The 18,026-nt window shown below is 36.1% G+C and overlaps 2 protein-coding genes across 3 annotated transcripts; both read left to right on the top strand.

The window, feature by feature from the left end:
- Positions 1-8,315: 8,315 nt before the first annotated feature.
- Positions 8,316-9,278, top strand: LOC138834189 (olfactory receptor 5D13-like). Its single transcript, XM_070032941.1, has one exon. It carries the CDS (start codon positions 8,316-8,318, stop codon positions 9,276-9,278), a length of 963 nt encoding a protein of 320 aa, XP_069889042.1.
- A 4,980-nt stretch (positions 9,279-14,258) lies between these two features.
- On the top strand, positions 14,259-17,826 carry LOC138833673 (olfactory receptor 5D13-like). 2 transcript variants are annotated; one of them, XM_070031960.1, is made up of 2 exons: positions 14,259-14,279; positions 16,894-17,826. In XM_070031960.1, exons 1-2 carry the CDS (start codon positions 14,259-14,261, stop codon positions 17,824-17,826), a joined length of 954 nt encoding a protein of 317 aa, XP_069888061.1. The 2 variants fall into 2 exon arrangements, with proteins under 2 accessions (XP_069888061.1, XP_069888060.1); XM_070031959.1 differs by lacking the exon at positions 14,259-14,279 and adding an exon at positions 14,624-14,652 and having other exon boundaries at positions 16,878-17,826.
- The last annotated feature ends 200 nt before the right edge of the window (positions 17,827-18,026 follow it).

Below are 18,026 nucleotides of genomic sequence, written 5' to 3'. Positions count from 1 at the left end.
GCCACCTGGTAATTGTGATTGATGTCACACAGGAAAATAAAGCTATGTACATATGACCAGATAAGATGGAGTTAAGCAAAATGAACCCCAAGATAGGGACACAAGTCGATTTTTTGTTCTTTCTTCCTATTGTTTCTAACGTATTTATAAGGTACCATGTGATTTTTTTTGTTGCTTTGTATGTTCCTCCTCCGCGGTATAAGTCCTGTTTTCACTGTATTTGATGTTGGTCTAATTTGGGGAGGAGAAGGGAAAAAGCAAAATATTTAAATAGGGATACAGTTTGACCCATTGTAACAATGAAATATGAGATGTACAAGACACTATGTTGAAAAACGAACTTTACAATTTAGGTGGGGTGGGGAGGGTAGTTGTGGAGGTAGGAGGGAAGGGATGGTAGGGGAAAAGCAAAGGAGGAGGCAATAATGCTTGACAAGAAATGTACTCATTATCTTGCTCATGTAACTGTAACCCCTCTGTACAGTATTTTCAAAATAAAAAACTTATTAAAAAAAGAAAATGTCTTGGGAAAATTGCATGGAACATTGTTGAAATCCAACTATGGACTGCAAAGTTTATTGTTAGCTTTGACTGGAATTGTGAACTCATTATTTCCAAAAAGGAGCATTTTATTGTCCTGTACTAGAAACTTTACTTGTAAGTAATGTAACTTAATGTACTTATTCAGTTGTTTACTATTACATAATATTTCAAAACTTTTGTGACATAATTATAGAATTACATTATGTATTTAGTATGAAATGGTTTGTCAACCTGACTACACCCTTGAGAAAATGTCCTACCAAATGTTGTGCAAGTTTAAATAAATGTTTTCAATTTATTTGAGGAGTAAGTATTATAAAATAAATGATATGTGAAACATGCTGTTAGTATTTGTCTTTAAATTTAGGCTTTTAAACACAGATGATGGAAATGGCACTGTGGCTCAAAGTGGTTAGCACACTAGCCTTGAGCACAAAAGCTAAGGGACAGTGTTCATTCTCTCAGTTCAAGCCTCATAACTGATCCCACAAATAAACAAAAAAGTTATATATATATATACACAATCAATAATAATTTTGAAACTATAATCTCAATGTCCTATAGAAAAGAAATATAACTATAAAAAGATCTGGATAATACCAAATATCTAGCCCATTTTATATTGGAAAATGTTGATGATAGCATTTTTCCCAAGTTTTATTTTGGTTATCACTGTGCTTTCAACTTTATTCACATGCTACGCTATATACATACTTTATTTGTTTTTATTATTGATAAATATGTCATGTATACACACTATATTTAGTTTTACCATTTATTTACTAATGGTTGTTTGAGATCATTATAATTTTTGCTTTTGTGAATAGTGCTGCTAAGAACATTCATGTACAGAACTTTTACAAATACTCTTTATGTATTATCTGGCTACAATTAGATACTACTCTCTCTTACCATCTTATCTCTTATAATCTATATAAAGTTATTTTCTTTTGTGAGTGATTTATCAAGTTAAGTTTTCTGTGGAAGTATGGTCCTGGAGTGTTCTGTACTCACATCTTTGACACTGAAATAAAAAAAAAAATTGATTTACAATATGTTTACATTTCAGTCTGGATAGTTATGTAAAAGCAGGTGAAAACTTAGGCATCTTATCATATTCTTAACCACCCCCATAAAGACTATTTGCCCTGGATCATCAATACCTTCAGATTATAAACCTACATATAAAACAAAAATTAGTATTAGTATTAATAAATGAATAAAGGTGTTCTGAATAAAAAAGAATTATAACATGGTGAATGTGCAACATAACATGTTTTCATGAATATTTTTCACAAATTGATTGATTATCTGGCCCAACAGTTTTCAGATATAATAGTAAATATAAAAATCTGAATACAGGGCTGGGAAGGTGGCTCAGTGGTAGAGCGCTTGCCTTGCATGCATGAGGCCCTGGGTTTGATTCCTCAGCACCACATAAGCAAATAGAAAAAAAAAAAACTAAAAAAAAAAAAAAAAAAAAAAAAAAAAAATCTGAATACACTTTAGCTATATTTGAAGGGACAACGTAAGTTACCTCCTCATATATTTCCTGTCAAGTATTTAATGGTGTCAGTAAAAAATAAAGTTTATAATACATTGAAAAGTTACGAAAGAAAAATTTAAATGCAACTTAACATTTTGGGAAATTTATATTTTAAAATAATTTATATTTGTAATAAAATAGAAAAACAAATAATATACGTTAATAATTTCTCTCAGGACTCTATCCCTCTGCACACTCTTCTTAATAACTGATTTTCCCTCTTGTACAATTATGTATTTTCTATCCCTATAAAGTTACTATACATTCATCACTATGATTAATGAGTAAAGATGATCATTCAAATACTCTAGAGCTTTGGGAAAGTAATACAAAGTCGAACCATCTCATGGGACTGCTGTACAAATAATTGCTCCAAAATTTTTGTCTCTAGTGATTCTTTAGTGTTATTCTCTGTTTTTTGATTCCCCAAGGACTTGAGGAATTATAGTTATGGCATGATTCTGTACCAGCATTTATTAATTTGTGTGTGTGTGTGTGTGTGTGAAGTCTTTTGTGTGTTATCCCTGAAAAATGTATCATATGATATAGTCATACACATGTACTCTGGGCTTCACTAGCTCAGAGGTATTTCTTTTAGCTTTTACAATCATCAGGAATAGTTTTGGAATTCGCTAACTTTAGAAAAGGCTTCTTCAATAAATGTCTCCCTTAGCTGCTTCTATATTTAGGTGAGTTGACTCAATTCCTCTAATATTTCATTCTAATAGAGATATATTGATTTGGGGTCAATTTTTGGCAGAAAAAGAGACATGGACTCCTAAGGAGCCTCATCATCCAATTAATTTCAAAAAAAGAACCCAATGTGCTATCTTCCTGACTCCAGTCTAGTTTTCTTCATGAATCAGAGAGAGCATGGTTAATGATGTATAGGAAAATTAAGAGATTTGTCCATCTCAGTCTGAACTTATTATACTAGCATATGTAATTTCATATGTTTTCATGGCTGAAAATTACTTGATGGCATATATATATATGTATATATATTTATACCACATTTAAATTATTTATTTATTAGTTGATAGCTGATTCCATATTTTGGGTTAGTGTTGCTATACAATGAGAATGCAGATACCTTATGAATTCATTTCATATTTATTTTAAATTATATTCTTAGATATGATTATTGAGCATTATGATCATTGTTATCATCATTCAGATGACAGATAGGTATGTGCTCGGGACTTGTAGAGCAGAAGCATAAGCAGTATTTCTCTTTTCTCTCTTCCATGCTGATTTCCATAGAGGCAGGGCGGATTTAGCTTACTGCCAGCAGTATATAGGTCTTTTTTCCCTTGCATCCTTGCTGTAGTTTCTTTTTATTGTTATTTAGATGTTTTTTTGTCCTGATAGGGAAGAAATGAGATCTCATTGATGCTTTGATTGGCATTTTCTATGAGGCTAAAAATGCTGACTATTTCTCTGAATTTTTAAAACCAAACTAACTCCTCAGAATCCTGCATCTTTTTTGACATCATGCTTTTTTATGTAGAAATGAATTATAATCGTTTCTACTTCCATCCTAGTGATTTGAATTTAATACTGCTAAGATTCTGATTTCTTCATTAAGATTCTCAATATTATTAAGATTCTCATTAATAGCATTAAGATTCTCAAGGTATCCATGTATGTTATGGTTTCTTGTTTGAGATGTTTTTCTCCGTCATTTATCCTTGCCAAAAGTTAAACTCCATCCAGAATAGCAGAACACATTTTTTTTGCAATGGCTTACAATTTGTTTGCATTTCTAGTATATTTACAGGTATGTATCTTCTGAAAATTGCCATATTGCAAAGGAATGTAATTTGCTGTATCTATTTTACACTGTAAGAACAGTCATGCTTTCATGACATTTTAATGAGTAATAAAAATTTTCACCTAGAGCAGCACTTTGAGCTGTGTTCAGTGATCCATGCATACAATTCATCACTATTTCTTAGGTTCATAAGATGAAAAAAATTTCTTGAGATCAGTATAAGCACAAAAGAGTTTTTGAGACTCCATCCCAAACATGTAGTAGCATGTTCCTGTTATGAGAACTATGATGGAAACATACATAGGAGTATCAAGGTCAGAGGGAGCCCAACAAAAAGCAAACTCTAATAAAGACCCACATTGTTGCCATTTACATGAGTCCCAGATGTAAATGAAGGACTATTTTCCCAACAATTCTACATTTTCTACTGAGCCACCAGGGGAAGTTGTGTCCATCTGATAAGAACAGAAATAGTTTAGTGGAAGGTCCATTATGAGTTCACCAACCAGGTCAGTATAAGCCCTATGTCGAAAAATGAACTTTACAACTTTGGTTGGGGGTGGGGGGGATGATTGGGTAGGAGGGGCAAGGGGGAATATGGGAAGGGATGGGAAGGGGAAACAAAGGAGGAGGCAACAATGCTTGATAAGAAATGTACTCATTATCTTGCCCATGTAATTGTAACTCCTCTGTATGGTATTTTCACAATAAAAAAAAGAGCCAGAATAGTTCCCTGATATCAGCCAAGCGTGGTTACTCTATGGCTTCTTTCAGGTATCCACGAAGTGTTAAAGGCTGTCCTGAGGGTAGTCCAGCCAGCTATTCGACTAATGGTTTTTCACTGATGACATTCAGGCTAACTGGAAAAAGCATAAGTAGGCTCCAAAGGCTCATGCCTGTAATCCTAGCTACTCAGGAGGCTGAGATCTGAGGATCACTGTTCAAAGTCTCCAATTAACCACCAGAAAACCGGAAGTGATGCTGTGGCTCAAGTAGTGGAGTGCTAACTTTAACCTAAAGAGCTGAGAGACAGCTCCCAGGCCCCAAGTTCAAACCCCATGACCGACAAAAAAATACAAACAAAAAACAAAAATCAACCCCCCAAATTATCCTCAATAGCTAAGCTTATTTATATAAATAAATGAGTAAATACATACAAGCTTACATACATACATATGTATTTGTAAGATAGTACAATAAAGAGCAATATTAACTGTAAAAGAATAAATGAACAAGGAAACAGTGCTTCAACAGTGCTGCCCTTCTGCCCAGGGAACTAGGGAGCATAGGTCTTGTAGCATCATCATTATTTGAGATATAATGTATTACATTCTGATCTTTTGTTCTTCTCCTTGTTGTCAATGGCTTAAATGATAGAGTTGTCATTCATTTTGCAAAAGCTATCAAAGCCAATGTCAACCACTGACTACTGTAGCCACAAGAAGTGTATGTATTCTGCATCATTCTTTTTTTTTATTGTGAAAATACTGTACAGGAAGGTTACAATTACATGGGCAAGATAATGAGTACATTTCTTTTTTTTTTTTTTTTTTTTGTCAGTCATGGGTCTTGAACTCTGGGCCTGGGCGCTGTCCCTCAGCTCTTCAGCTCAAGGCGAGCGCTCTACCACTTGAGCTACAGCGCCACTTCCGGTTTTCTAGTGGTTTATTGGAGATAGGAGTCTCACCGTCTCTCTTGCCCGGGCTGGCTTTGAACGGCGATCCTCAGATCTCAGCCTCCTGAGTAGCTAGGATTACAGCCGTGAGCCACCAGCGCCCAGATTTGAGTACATTTCTTATCAAGCATTATAGCCTCCTCCTTTGTTTCCTCTTCCCATCCCTTCCCATCCTCCCCCTGCCCCCTCCAATCCTCCTGCTACCCCTCCCCCTCCCCGCACCAAAGTTCTAAAGCTTGTTTTCGACATGAGGACTTGTACATCTCATTGTTGCAATGGGTCCACCTGTTATCCCTATTTAAACGATTTGTTTTTTGCCTTCCCGTCCACAAATTACACCGACATCAAATACAGTGAAAGCAGGGGTTATACCATGGGGAAGGGACATACAAAGCAACAAAGAAATAATCTTGTAAATGTGTTAGAAACACTCTCATGAAAGAAAAAAAAAACATTTAAGTACATATCTTAGGGTTCATTTCCCTAACATCACCTTATCTGACCTTTTCTACTTGACTCAGACATATACTAGATATTGCAAATAAGGGAAACCATGGGACCTATGTTTCTTTGGGCCTGGCTTACTTCACTTCATATAATTTTTTCCAAGTCTTTCTATTTCATAACAAATGGGGCAATGTCATTCTTTCTGATGGAGGCATAGAATTCCATTGTGTATATATACCACGTTTTCTTGATTCATTCATCTACTGAGGGGCATCTGGGTTGGTTCCATATCTTAGCTATAGTAAATAGTGCTGCAATAAACATAGTCATGCTCGTACTTATAGTGTGGTCTTGGTTGTAACCATTTGGGTAAATGCCCAAAAGTGGGATTGCTGGGTCATAGGGGAGCTCTATGTGGAGTCTTTTGAGGAACCTCCATACTGCTTTCCAAAGTGATTGAACAAGTTTACCTTCCCACCAACAATGAAGTAAGATTCCCTTCTATCTACATCCCCTCAGAGTTCTTGATTATAGCCATTCTAACTGGGGTGAAATGCTATCTCAATGTTGTTTTGATTTGCATTTCTTTTATAGCTAGGGATGTCGAACATTTCTTCATGTGTCTATTGGCCATTCTTCTTTCCTCTTCAGAGAAGTTTCTCTTTAAGTCTTTAGCCCACTTATTTATTGGGCAGCTGTTTCTTTGAGGATTTGTTGTTGGGGGATTTAATTTTTTGAGTTCCAAGTATATTTTAGATATGGACCCTTGTCCATTGTATGGCTAGTGAAGATCTTCTCCCAATCTATCTATTGATCTTGCTAGCTCTGTCCTTTGCCATGCAGAAGCTCTGCAACTTCATGCAATCCCATTTGTCCAACCTTTCTTTGATTTGTTGTGTTTCTGAGTCTCTGTTAAGAAAATTTTGGCCTGTGCCAAGGAGCGCTAGAGTTTCTATTCCATCCTGTAATGTTTTCAGAGTGTCTGCTTTGACTTCAAGGTCTTTGATCCATTTGGAGTTGATTCTGGTTCAGGGTGATATATAAGGATCAAGCTTTAATTTTCTATAAGTAGTTAACCAATTTTGCCAGCACCATTCTATTTTTTAGCTCCCTTTCCAAAGATTAGATGGCTATAGGTCTGTAGGTTCATTTCTTTGTTTTCAATTCTATTCCATTGGTCCTGAGGTATGTTCTTTCGCCAGTACCAAGCTGTTTTGATTACTATGGCTTTATAGTAGAGTTGGAAATTTGGTATTGATATTCCTCCAGCAGTGTTCTTTCTCTTGAGGATCATTTTTGCTATTCGGGGTCTTTTATTGTTCCATATGAATTTTGGATTGCCTCTTCTATTTCCTTGAAGAATGAGGTTGGAATTTTGATGGGTATCGCATTGAATTTGTAGGTAGCCTTGGGAATTATTGCCATTTTCACGATGTTGATCTTTCCTATCCAGGAGCATGGGAGTTTTTGCCACTTTCTAAGTTCTGTTTTGATTTCCTTTTTCTAGTTTTTAAAGTTTTCATAATAGATGTCCTTCACTTCTTTGGTTAAGTTAATTCCTTGGTATTTTATTTATTGTGGGGCTATTACGAATGGAGTTGCTTTCCTAATTTCAGCCACACTTTTCTCATTGTTGGCATACAGAAAAGCAATTGATTTTTGAGGGTTAATTTTATACCCTGCTATTTTGCCAAAGTTTTGAATAACCTTGAGTAATTTGGGAGTGGAGTTTATGGGATTCTTTAAGTACAAGATCATGTCATCTGCAAAGAGGGAGAGTTTTATTTCTTCTTTCCCTATTTGGATCCCCTTTATGTCTGCATCTTGTCTTATTGCTGTAGAGAGGTATTCTAATACTAGATTGAAGAGAAGTGGAGAGAGTGGACATCCTTGTCTTGTTCCTGAGTTAAGAGGAAATGGCTTTAGTTTTTCACCATTGAGTATAATGCTGGCTGTACGTTTGTCATATACAGCCTTTATTGTATTGAGGAATGTTCCATGGATTCCTAATTTTTCCAAGACCTTCATCATAAAGGGGTGTTGGATCTTGTCAAATGTTTTTTCTGCATCTATTGAGATAACCATGTGGTTCTTAACCTTGCTCCTGTTGATGAGATTAATTATATTAATTGATTTGTGTATATTCAAACAGCTTTGCATCCCTGAAATGAATCTTGTTTGATTGTGGTGTATGATTTTTTTGGATGGATTGTTGAAGTTTATTGGCCAAAATTTTTTTTCTGCATCATTCTATCTCAGCTTCCTTTATCCTCTCATTTCTTCCTGTCCCTTCTCCATTAATAACACTGGCTTTGACCTCTCTGAACCAAATGTGCTATTTTGTCCATAGGATCAATGAAAACCAGACTAATGGGGTGAGCTTCATCCTCCTGGGCTTCTCAGAATATCCGGACCTGCAGGGTACACTCTTCCTGGTTTTCTTCATCATCTACACCATCACCGTGCTGGGCAACCTGGGCATGATCACCATCATCAGAATGAATCCCAAGCTCCACACCCCCATGTACTTTTTCCTCAGTCACTTGTCCTTTGTGGATTTCTGCTATTCTTCTGTTGTCACCCCCAAGCTCCTAGAGAACCTGATTGTGGAAGACAGAAGCTTCTCCTTTGCAGGCTGTATTAGCCAGTTCTTCTTTGCATGTACCTGTGTGATAACAGAAACTTTTATGTTGGCAGCCATGGCCTATGACCGATTTGTGGCCGTTTGTAACCCTCTCCTCTACACGGTGGCCATGTCCAGGAAGCTGTGTTCTTTGTTGGTGGCTGCATCCTACTTCTGGGGTGTCGCGTGTACTTTGGGAGTCACGTACTTTATGTTAATTTTGAATTTCTGTGGGACAAAGGTTATAAACAACTTTGTTTGTGAGCATTCGGCCGTTATTGCTGTGTCCTGCTCTGACTCTTATGTAAGTCAGTTGTCTATTGTAATCGTTACCACATTCAATCAAATAACCAGCCTGGGGATTGTTTTCACTTCCTATGTGTTTATTTTTGTCACTGTCATGAGAATGCCCTCCACTGCAGGGCGCTACAAAGCATTCTCCACGTGTGCTTCCCACCTCACCGCCATTGCTATTTTCCATGGCCCCATCTTTTTCCTCTACTGTGTTCCTACCACCAAAAGTTCATGGTTGTTGGTAGAGATTGCCTCTGTCTTTTACACTGTGGTCGTTCCTATGCTGAATCCACTGATTTACAGTCTCAGGAACAAAGATGTAAAGCAGGCAGCCAGGAGGCTAATCAATTCCCAAGTAACATGTCAAAAAAGTTGATTCTGATACTTTGATGTAATTACAAATCAATATAAAATTCTATTCTATTCTTATACTTGGAATACTTATACATCTTCCAATATTAAAAAAAATCTCAGCTTCTAATTTATAAATACTATTATATTCATATATTATTATATTCATATTATTATATTCATTATAAACTCAAGCCATTTGAACTAAGTCTTTGATTCAGCTATTTGGCCCATTTTATGTTAATACCCTTTCCTTTTTCTTTTACATTTTTTATTGTAAAAATGCTGTACAGAGAGTTACAGTTACATGAACAAGGTAATGAGTATATTTCCTATTGTGCAATATTACCTCCTTTGTTCCTTTTAAAAAAATTGGGGCTTGAACTCAATTCCTCAATTTGCTTGGATTATCTTGTACATGACTGGATAATCTACCACCGGTAGCATACCTCTGTTTATGGTTTTGGCTGGTTATTTTGGAAATGAAGTCTTGTGCACTATTTTATCAAAGCTGGCCTTGAAATATGACTCTCTTTTTCTCAGCTTCCTTACTATTTAAAATCACAGGTGTAAGCCAGCAATATCCAGCTGTGTTAGTACTGTATTGAGTGATTACCAGTGAAGACATCATGTTAACACTTCTTCATAAGTGCTGGATTTTCAAGATGCTTTGAAGATTTGTACTATGGAAATTGAGCTCATACTTTCAAATTTCTAGATTGAGATCTATTTCAAAAATTTCACCATGTCAAAACTATTTATAGCTGGATGCTGGTGATTCCTGTGATCCTAGCTACTCAGGAGTCTGAAATCTGAGGATCCTGATTCAAAGCCAGTCCAGGCAGGAAAGTCTGTTGGACTCTTATCTCCAATTAACCACAAGAAAATCAGAAGTGGCGCTGTGGCTCAAGTGGTAGACTGCTATCTTTGAGCTGAAGAGTGCAGGGACAATCCATTGCAACAATAAAATGTACTAGACCCTATGTTGAAAAATGAACTTAACAAAGGAGGAGGCTGCAATGCTTGGTAAGAAATGTATGCATTATCCTGTCCATGTAATTCTAACCCTCTGTACAGTATGTTCACAAATAAAATTAAATTAAATTTAAAAAAAAAAAGAAAAGAAAAATGAACTTTACAATTTGGATGGGGGGTAAAGAGGAGTGAAGTCATGGAGATGGGAGGGAAGCGATGGTAGGGGAAAAACAAAGGAGGAGGCAACAATGCTTGATAAGAAATTGACCCATTCTTGCTCATGTAATTGTAACCCCTCTGTACAGTATTTTCACAATAAAAAACATTTAAAAAAAGAGTGCCTAGGTTGAGTTAAAGCCCCATTATGGACAAAAACATACAACAACAACAACAAAAATCTCCAAACAGACAAACAAAAAGTCCAAACAACTATATCTAGTTTAATAGAAAGACGATGTAAATCATATAAAACTTCTAAAAATGATTATAATTCAGCATGGTTAAAATAATGGGGAAGAAATATACATAAAGATGTGGGTGTGTGTATAAATTTTATTCATCCATCCAAAAGAATAAAATATCATTTGCAAGGAAATTGATTGATCCGAGAAACCAAATGTTAACTGAAATAAGTCAGGCTCAAAGAGACAAAGGGCAAGTGAATTCATTTTACTCAAACATGTGATTATGGAACCAACTATTTTGACAGTATGCTTTGCTTGGGAGAGGTTGGCAGGATGAGAGAGTGTGGGAGGTGGTGAGATGCTGATCAAGATTCTTTATACCAATTGCCAGGTTGAATGGTGATCAAGATGCATTGTCCTGAGATAGCGACATGCTGAATTGAAATCCCTTTGTATGATCATTTTAAATTAATAAAAATTATTGTTATATCACAAATCCCATTTTTCCTTTTGCACCATAAGTGAATCAATATATTTCATAAGTTTATGCTTTTATCTCATTGTCTTTTCTGATAATGTGATTGTATGTCACTAATTTATTCTTGAAAATTTATTTGAATTTTTAAGTAAAAATGTGGAACAGTATCAAGTATTTTTACATTGTACCCTATCACAGCACAGTATAACAGTCATGATATTGATATTGGTGTAAAATACCGATATGTAATTGAGGGATAATAAATAAGCAACCTTAATCTCAGGTGATATACAACTTGAATCCATGTATCAATGAGCTTGACATATCTATGCTGAGATCCGTCGAACTGCCTGAGTTGTGTGAATGAGTCACTTAGATCAAGAAATGTTCAATTGCCTGTCCTAAGACTTGCCATCTTTTCTGGAGCAAAGTCACAGTTGAGTATAATAAGTATAAAATCATGCCACAAGTTTCTATTTGTTTAGTGATGTAGTATAACTCAGAACAAGTCACATGACCAAGCACAAAATAACTGGGTGTGAGTGTTGCCAACTTCTTACTGTGCATCTACAAGTCAGATGTGATGAGGAATATTGAGGAGAACATTTACTTCTTTGAACACACTTTTTTCTTTGATCCTGAGAGACAATGTTAATGTATATGACAAGCACCCTATAATTGTTTCTGCATTAGTATAGTGTTCTACAATGACAGCTCATTTGTCTGCTGTAACCAGACTGTTGTGCCTGAGATTGCATGTAAATATGTACCTGTCCTGCTTAATTAACACTAGAGTGTACCCACTGATGGTTAAAAGAAAGAGTTATAGGTATGTGTTTATCCAAGATGGAGTTTTTATTGCAAATGATATTTTAAATTAAGTTGCATGCATTTGCAACATACAGTTTTAGAAAAGTCAGTCTTCTTACTATCCATGGTAAATAGCAAGAGTAACAAAGGGTTTACCTAGAAATTTTTAAAATGTTAAATATGAGTTTTCTTTCTTTTAGTTTCTTTGTTTTTCTTTCTTTTACTTTAAAACATTTCATTAAAACTCAAAACACAGTACACATTCATGGGATATAAGGTTATGTTTGATATATGTGAGTATTGTTTGAATCTGGCTAAACATATTCATCTCATGAAACATTTTTCTAATTGTTTGTGGTGCTCTGCATGCCTGTTGGCTGGTGGTACTTCAGTGCCTTGCACTTTCTAGACAGGAAGTATGCAAATGGAGGCACATATCTAGCCTTTTTGTCCTCCAGTCATTTTTTTCAGAGAGGGTCTCCACATTTTTCCTGGACTTGGTCCCAGACTGTCATCCCCCCATGTCTGACCTTTCTCTGTCCAACTTGTTCCAGTGGGATCTTGCTGAACTGAAACTGTGATTCTTTCAATCTCGGCCTCCTGAGTAGCTGAGATTAAGGCATATGAGCCACTATATTGATCAGGTTTTACTTCTTAAAGATGAAAAACAATATAATTCCTTCTAGATACTTCAAATACACATATCATATGATCACCACTCTAGACTTGGCTTTGTTAATTATGCCTAGCTGTACACCCCTTCAGCTATGCCTCCACCTGTAGCCATTTGCTGGATAATCTGAGATAAGTATCTTGAGATGTTTGTGTATTCAAGTTTAGTCCAAATTGCAATTCTCAGATCTCAGCCTCCTGAATAGCTAGCATTATAGTAGGTTTTTGGGTTTTTTTGTTTTTGTTCTTTGGCTTTGTTAAAAATCTTTCCCACATAATTGCACTGTGTATGTTGTATACTGTGCAAGTGTATGTTCGTGACCTTAGTTTTGCCATTTGTGCCATTGTAGCTATGTGTCAATCAAGGGCATTTTCTTTGAATATTTTATCATATAAACTTTGGTTCATTTTCATTCTCAAGAAAATAGTTTAGACACCAATTATACTTTATGCTGTTTCCTCAATAATAGTACAACCTAGCAATTCAGGCTGGGCAATTCAGGTTTGTTTGTGTCTATCTTTCCTCAGTGGACCTTCCAAAACTTCAAGATACCCATAGTTGAATTTTCTAAACTCATGGCAATACTGGCTAATTTGGCAGTCAACGTCAATCTAGTGTTATATCCTCAGCCAGTCTCACACATGTGCTAATATCGGTGTAGCCGATGGACCTGGAAAGAACTCTGTGATAAAAGATGGCTAGAAATCCATACTCAACCTGGTTTCGCTGGAGGTAGAATGAGTGATGAGTTAGAACATAGCATCAAAGGGCTGGGAAGGTGGCTCAGTGGTAGAGTGCTTGCTTTGCATGCCTGAGGCCCTGGGTTCGATTCCTCAGCACCACATAAGCAAAAAGAAAAAAGCCGGAAATGGCGCTGTGGCTCAAGTGGTAGCCTTGAGCTGAAGAACTGAGGGACAGCGCCCAGGCCCAGAGTTCAGGCCCCATGACTGGACCAAAAAAAAAAAAACAAAAAAAACATAGCATCAAATTCTCAACATAAAGTGAAAATTTTAAATGTAGTCCCTTAGATATAAACTAATATACGAATATAATTTTGCAATATTTATATATATAGTTTATATAATGTAATAAAAATAGTAATGCATTGTTTTTAAATTACAGTAATATATTGTGATAAAATAGGCAAAATAAATTCAATATGAATTCAAGTTATAGTGATATCCATATATATCTTATCTATATTACATTTTTACATGTGTAATACATTATAGCATATATATTCTATATCATACATATGTATTATAATATGTATACTATATGTACATATAATACTATATATGTGCATATATATATATGTATAGTCAGTCAGTCAGTCATGGAACCTGAATTCAGAGCCTGGGTTCTGTCCCTGAGCTTTCTTGCTCAAGGCTAGCACTCCGCCACTTTGAGCCACAGTGCCATTTCTGTTTGTCTGAAGTTTAAATAGGGGGAAGAGTCTTATGCACTTTCCTGCTTTGGCTGTTTTGAACCTCAGTGCTCAGAATTCAACTGTCTGAGTAGTTAGGATTACAGGAGTGAGTTACTGGTGCCTGGCTCTATGCAGACTAATTTTAATAGTTTATTTTCCCATTAGGACATTTAAATCACCCTGTAAAGAAATATGCATTCAACACTTTCATTAATGATTGAAGTTGATCACCTAAAATGCTCCAGAGCTTTGGGGAAGTTCTGCAATCGTGGGCTGTCTCCTGGGATAATGGTAGATCTAATTACTCAAAACTGTTGCTTTTACAATGTGCAGTGATATTCCCTGGTTTTCTGATCTCCAGAGGTCATGGGATATATATTTATGACAAGACTTGGTACTAGTATTTCCTTTTCTTTTTCTTTATGTAATCTTTTGACTAGTTTCTCTGAATTATCTTCCTAAGTTGGAAAAATATATCCTATGAAATAGTCACCCAAGTATACTTGGGTGACTCCACTGATTCAGAGATATTTCTTTTAATTTTACAATAAACAATAGGAGTTTTGGAGTTTACTAATCTTAGAAAAGACTTCTTCAATAGATGCCTCATTCAGCTGCTTCCGTTTTTTTGTGAGTTAACTCTATTTTTCTGTTATTTTTACTCTGAAAGAAAAACATATTGTGACCTAGTTATCTTTATCAGGAACAAGCAGTTGTGTATTTCCAACCAGCCTCCAAATACAGTTAGTTTCAAAAAGGAACTTAGGGTGCTAAGTCCTGATTCCATGATAGTTTTCTCATTTTTTAGTCATTAAATATCATCAAGAAAGTGACAAAGCTGATAGGGAATTAAAAATTATCATCTTTAAATTAACTTTGATCTCTGAGTAGGTGAGAGGAACAGTTGTGTTGGTAAATGATAGAATGAAGTTTTTGTAATTATGGTGAACAACTTTAATGTTTGCCTCTACAAAGCAAAACAATGAGGAATGTATACCATAGAGTTGGGTGAATAAAGCATTATAATCATGAGTTTATATGTGAAAGCAAATTTGTCCATATGAATGTGGGTTATATGTAGAGAAATCCATCCTCAGTAGAGAACACTACAAGGAGACTTAAAATCTAGATTGTATGTCCCTCCCCCTCATTATAACCCCTGTTTTCACCATATTAAATGTTGTTATAATTTGGGGAGGAGAAGGGAAAAAAACAAATTATTTAAATACGGATACGGATTGACCCATTGCAACATTGAGATGTACAAGGAGCTATGTCGAAAAATGAACTTTACAATTTAGGCAAGGGGGGAGTTGGGGGTGTAGCTGAGGAGGCAGGAGGGAAGGGATGGTAGAGGAAAAGCAAAGGAGGAGGCAACAATGCTGGATAAGAAATGTACTCATTACCTTGCTCATGTAACTGTAGCCCCTCTGTACAGTATTTTCACAATAAAAAATCTAGATTTAGAAAGTTGCTACAAATTAGACAAAAAAGGGAAGATTTTCATTAATCAAACATAATGAACTTCTTAAACTTGCAGGTATCACGTTAAACATTATGGAAAATTATTTTCATGATATCTAGAATACTATCTTAAATTTTTTGTTTGCTATTTTTAATGTAGTTTTCCTGTGTAACCCATGTTAGCCATGAATAGCTCTTCCAATGTATAGCTCTTCCATGTATAACTCTTCCAATGCTATTATTAGAAGCACATATAACCTATCTCAGTTTAGAATAATTTACACTAGCAGGGATATAGCTAGGAAACTGACTTACTGATAGCCCTGTGTTTGCAGTGAGTTTTGACTCCCTATACAACCCAGTAAGTAAAAGGGTTCTTACTCTTCTGGCTCCTCCTCAGCATTTGTTATTTTGGTTTTTTTTTTGTGTTATTTTGATGACTGTTGAGATGATGTTTTGATTGGCATTTCCTTTGTGGCTATGAGTACGCAATACTTCTTTGCACATTTATAACCACAGAAACTGCTTATGTTTAAATAAATATATCCCTGCACATTTATTTGTAATAGGCTAGGTTTTCTAGCCTTTAATACATACTAATAGCTGTGTTGTAATAAGTGCAATTGAATACCATTAGCATCCTTATTTCAACATTTAAGTAATGATTTAGAATATGCAGTAGCAGTGAATCCTTCAATAAGTAGCCACCAGCAATGGTTAGAACCTGAGTTTCTTTGTTCTTGGATCTGCCTCACGTGCTGGCATCTCCAATCCTACAGTGACAAACATCACAGCTTTTAGTGTGATGACACATGTGATTACTGTATAGCTTTCTTACATCTTCCATGGAGTGGTAAATGTGGTCCAGCTGGCCTATGGATAGACAATTGTCTACTTGTCTTGACGTTTATGAGACCATCTATAAATGTTCTAAAGCAATGGAGTAGGAAATAAACTCAATTTGTCCTCAAAACTGTGGCAAATGTACAAGAAAAAGTTAGCTATTATCATAAATATCACCATTAACATTAACAGTGATTTAACATGATGCACCAATGCTGTAGCAATAATTGTATTGCCTCTCAGGGAGAGAGGTAAATTTATTATTCAAGACATAATACAGAAGTTTCTGCACAGTATAGTGTAGCATATTCAGTTTCTCTGTTTGGCAAGGCTTAGTTTTTTTACAGTAGTTGAAATAAACCCTTTTCATTTATTTTGTAAGAGCAGTAAAAGTCAGTGTCAACTATTGACTTATGTAGCCAGAAGGAACTGGTTTATTCACCAACACTATATCTCAGATACCCAGTATCACTCATTTCTATCTTTCCCTTCTCTATGAATAGACTAGTTTTGATCTCGCTATATCAAGTGTTCTATTTTGTACATAGGATCAAACAAAACCAGAGTGCTGGGGTGAGCTTCATTCTCCTGGGCTTCTCAGAATATCCGGACCTCCAAGTACCACTCTTCCTGGTTTTCCTCACCATCTACACCATCACAGTGCTGGGCAACCTGGGCATGATCACCATCATCAGACTCAATCCCAAGCTCCACACCCCTATGTACTTTTTCCTCAGTCACTTGTCCTTTGTGGATTTCTGCTACTCTTCTGTTGTCACCCCCAAGCTCCTGGAGAACTTGCTTGTGGAGGACAGAAGCATCACTTTTGCAGGCTGTGTCAGCCAATTCTTCTTTGCTTGTATCTGTGTAGTAACAGAGACCTTCATGCTGGCAGCCATGGCCTATGACCGATTTGTGGCTGTTTGTAACCCTCTCCTCTATACAGTGGCCATGTCTTCAAAGCTTTGTTCCTTGTTGGTGGCTGCATGCTACTTTTGGGGTATGCTGTGTTCTTTTGTATTCATATACTATTTGTTAACTTTGAATTTCTGTGGGACAAAGGTTATAAACAACTTTGTGTGTGAGCATTCTGCCATTGTTGCTGTGTCCTGCTCTGACCCTTATGTAAGTCAGTTGTCTATTGTAATCTTTGCCATATTCGATGAAGTAAGCAGCCTGGGCATTGTTTTCACTTCCTATGTGTTCATTTTTGTCACTGTGATGAGAATGCCCTCCACTGCGGGGCGCTACAAAGCATTCTCCACATGTGCTTCCCACCTCACCGCCATTGCTATTTTCCATGGCCCCATCCTTTTCCTCTACTGTGTTCCTACCACCAAAAGCTCATGGTTGTTGGTGAAGATTGCCTCTATCTTCTACACCGTGGTCGTTCCTATGCTGAATCCACTGATTTACAGTCTCAGGAACAAAGATGTGAAGCAGGCAGCCAGGAGGCTAATCAATTCCCAACTATCCTGTCATAAAAGTTCACTCTGATCCTGTGATTTAATTACAAAACAATACAAAATCATATTTTATTCCTTCACTTGGTGTATCTGCCTTCTAATATTAACAAAACCCAGCTCCTAAATTAGCTCCTGAATTATAAATTATAAATATTTTACAAGTGATATCTCTGATCATTTAAACTACGTCTTGGATTCACCTATTTGTGTGTGTGTGTGTGTGTGTGTGTG

Source organism: Dipodomys merriami, unplaced genomic scaffold, assembly GCF_024711535.1.
Source record: "Dipodomys merriami isolate MVZ:Mamm:240054 unplaced genomic scaffold, mDipMer1.0.p SCAF_21, whole genome shotgun sequence".
Classification (NCBI taxonomy): Eukaryota; Metazoa; Chordata; class Mammalia; order Rodentia; family Heteromyidae; genus Dipodomys; species Dipodomys merriami.
The sequence above is the reverse complement of the archived record's forward strand: the minus strand, read 5'-3'. Positions and strand labels throughout refer to the sequence as shown.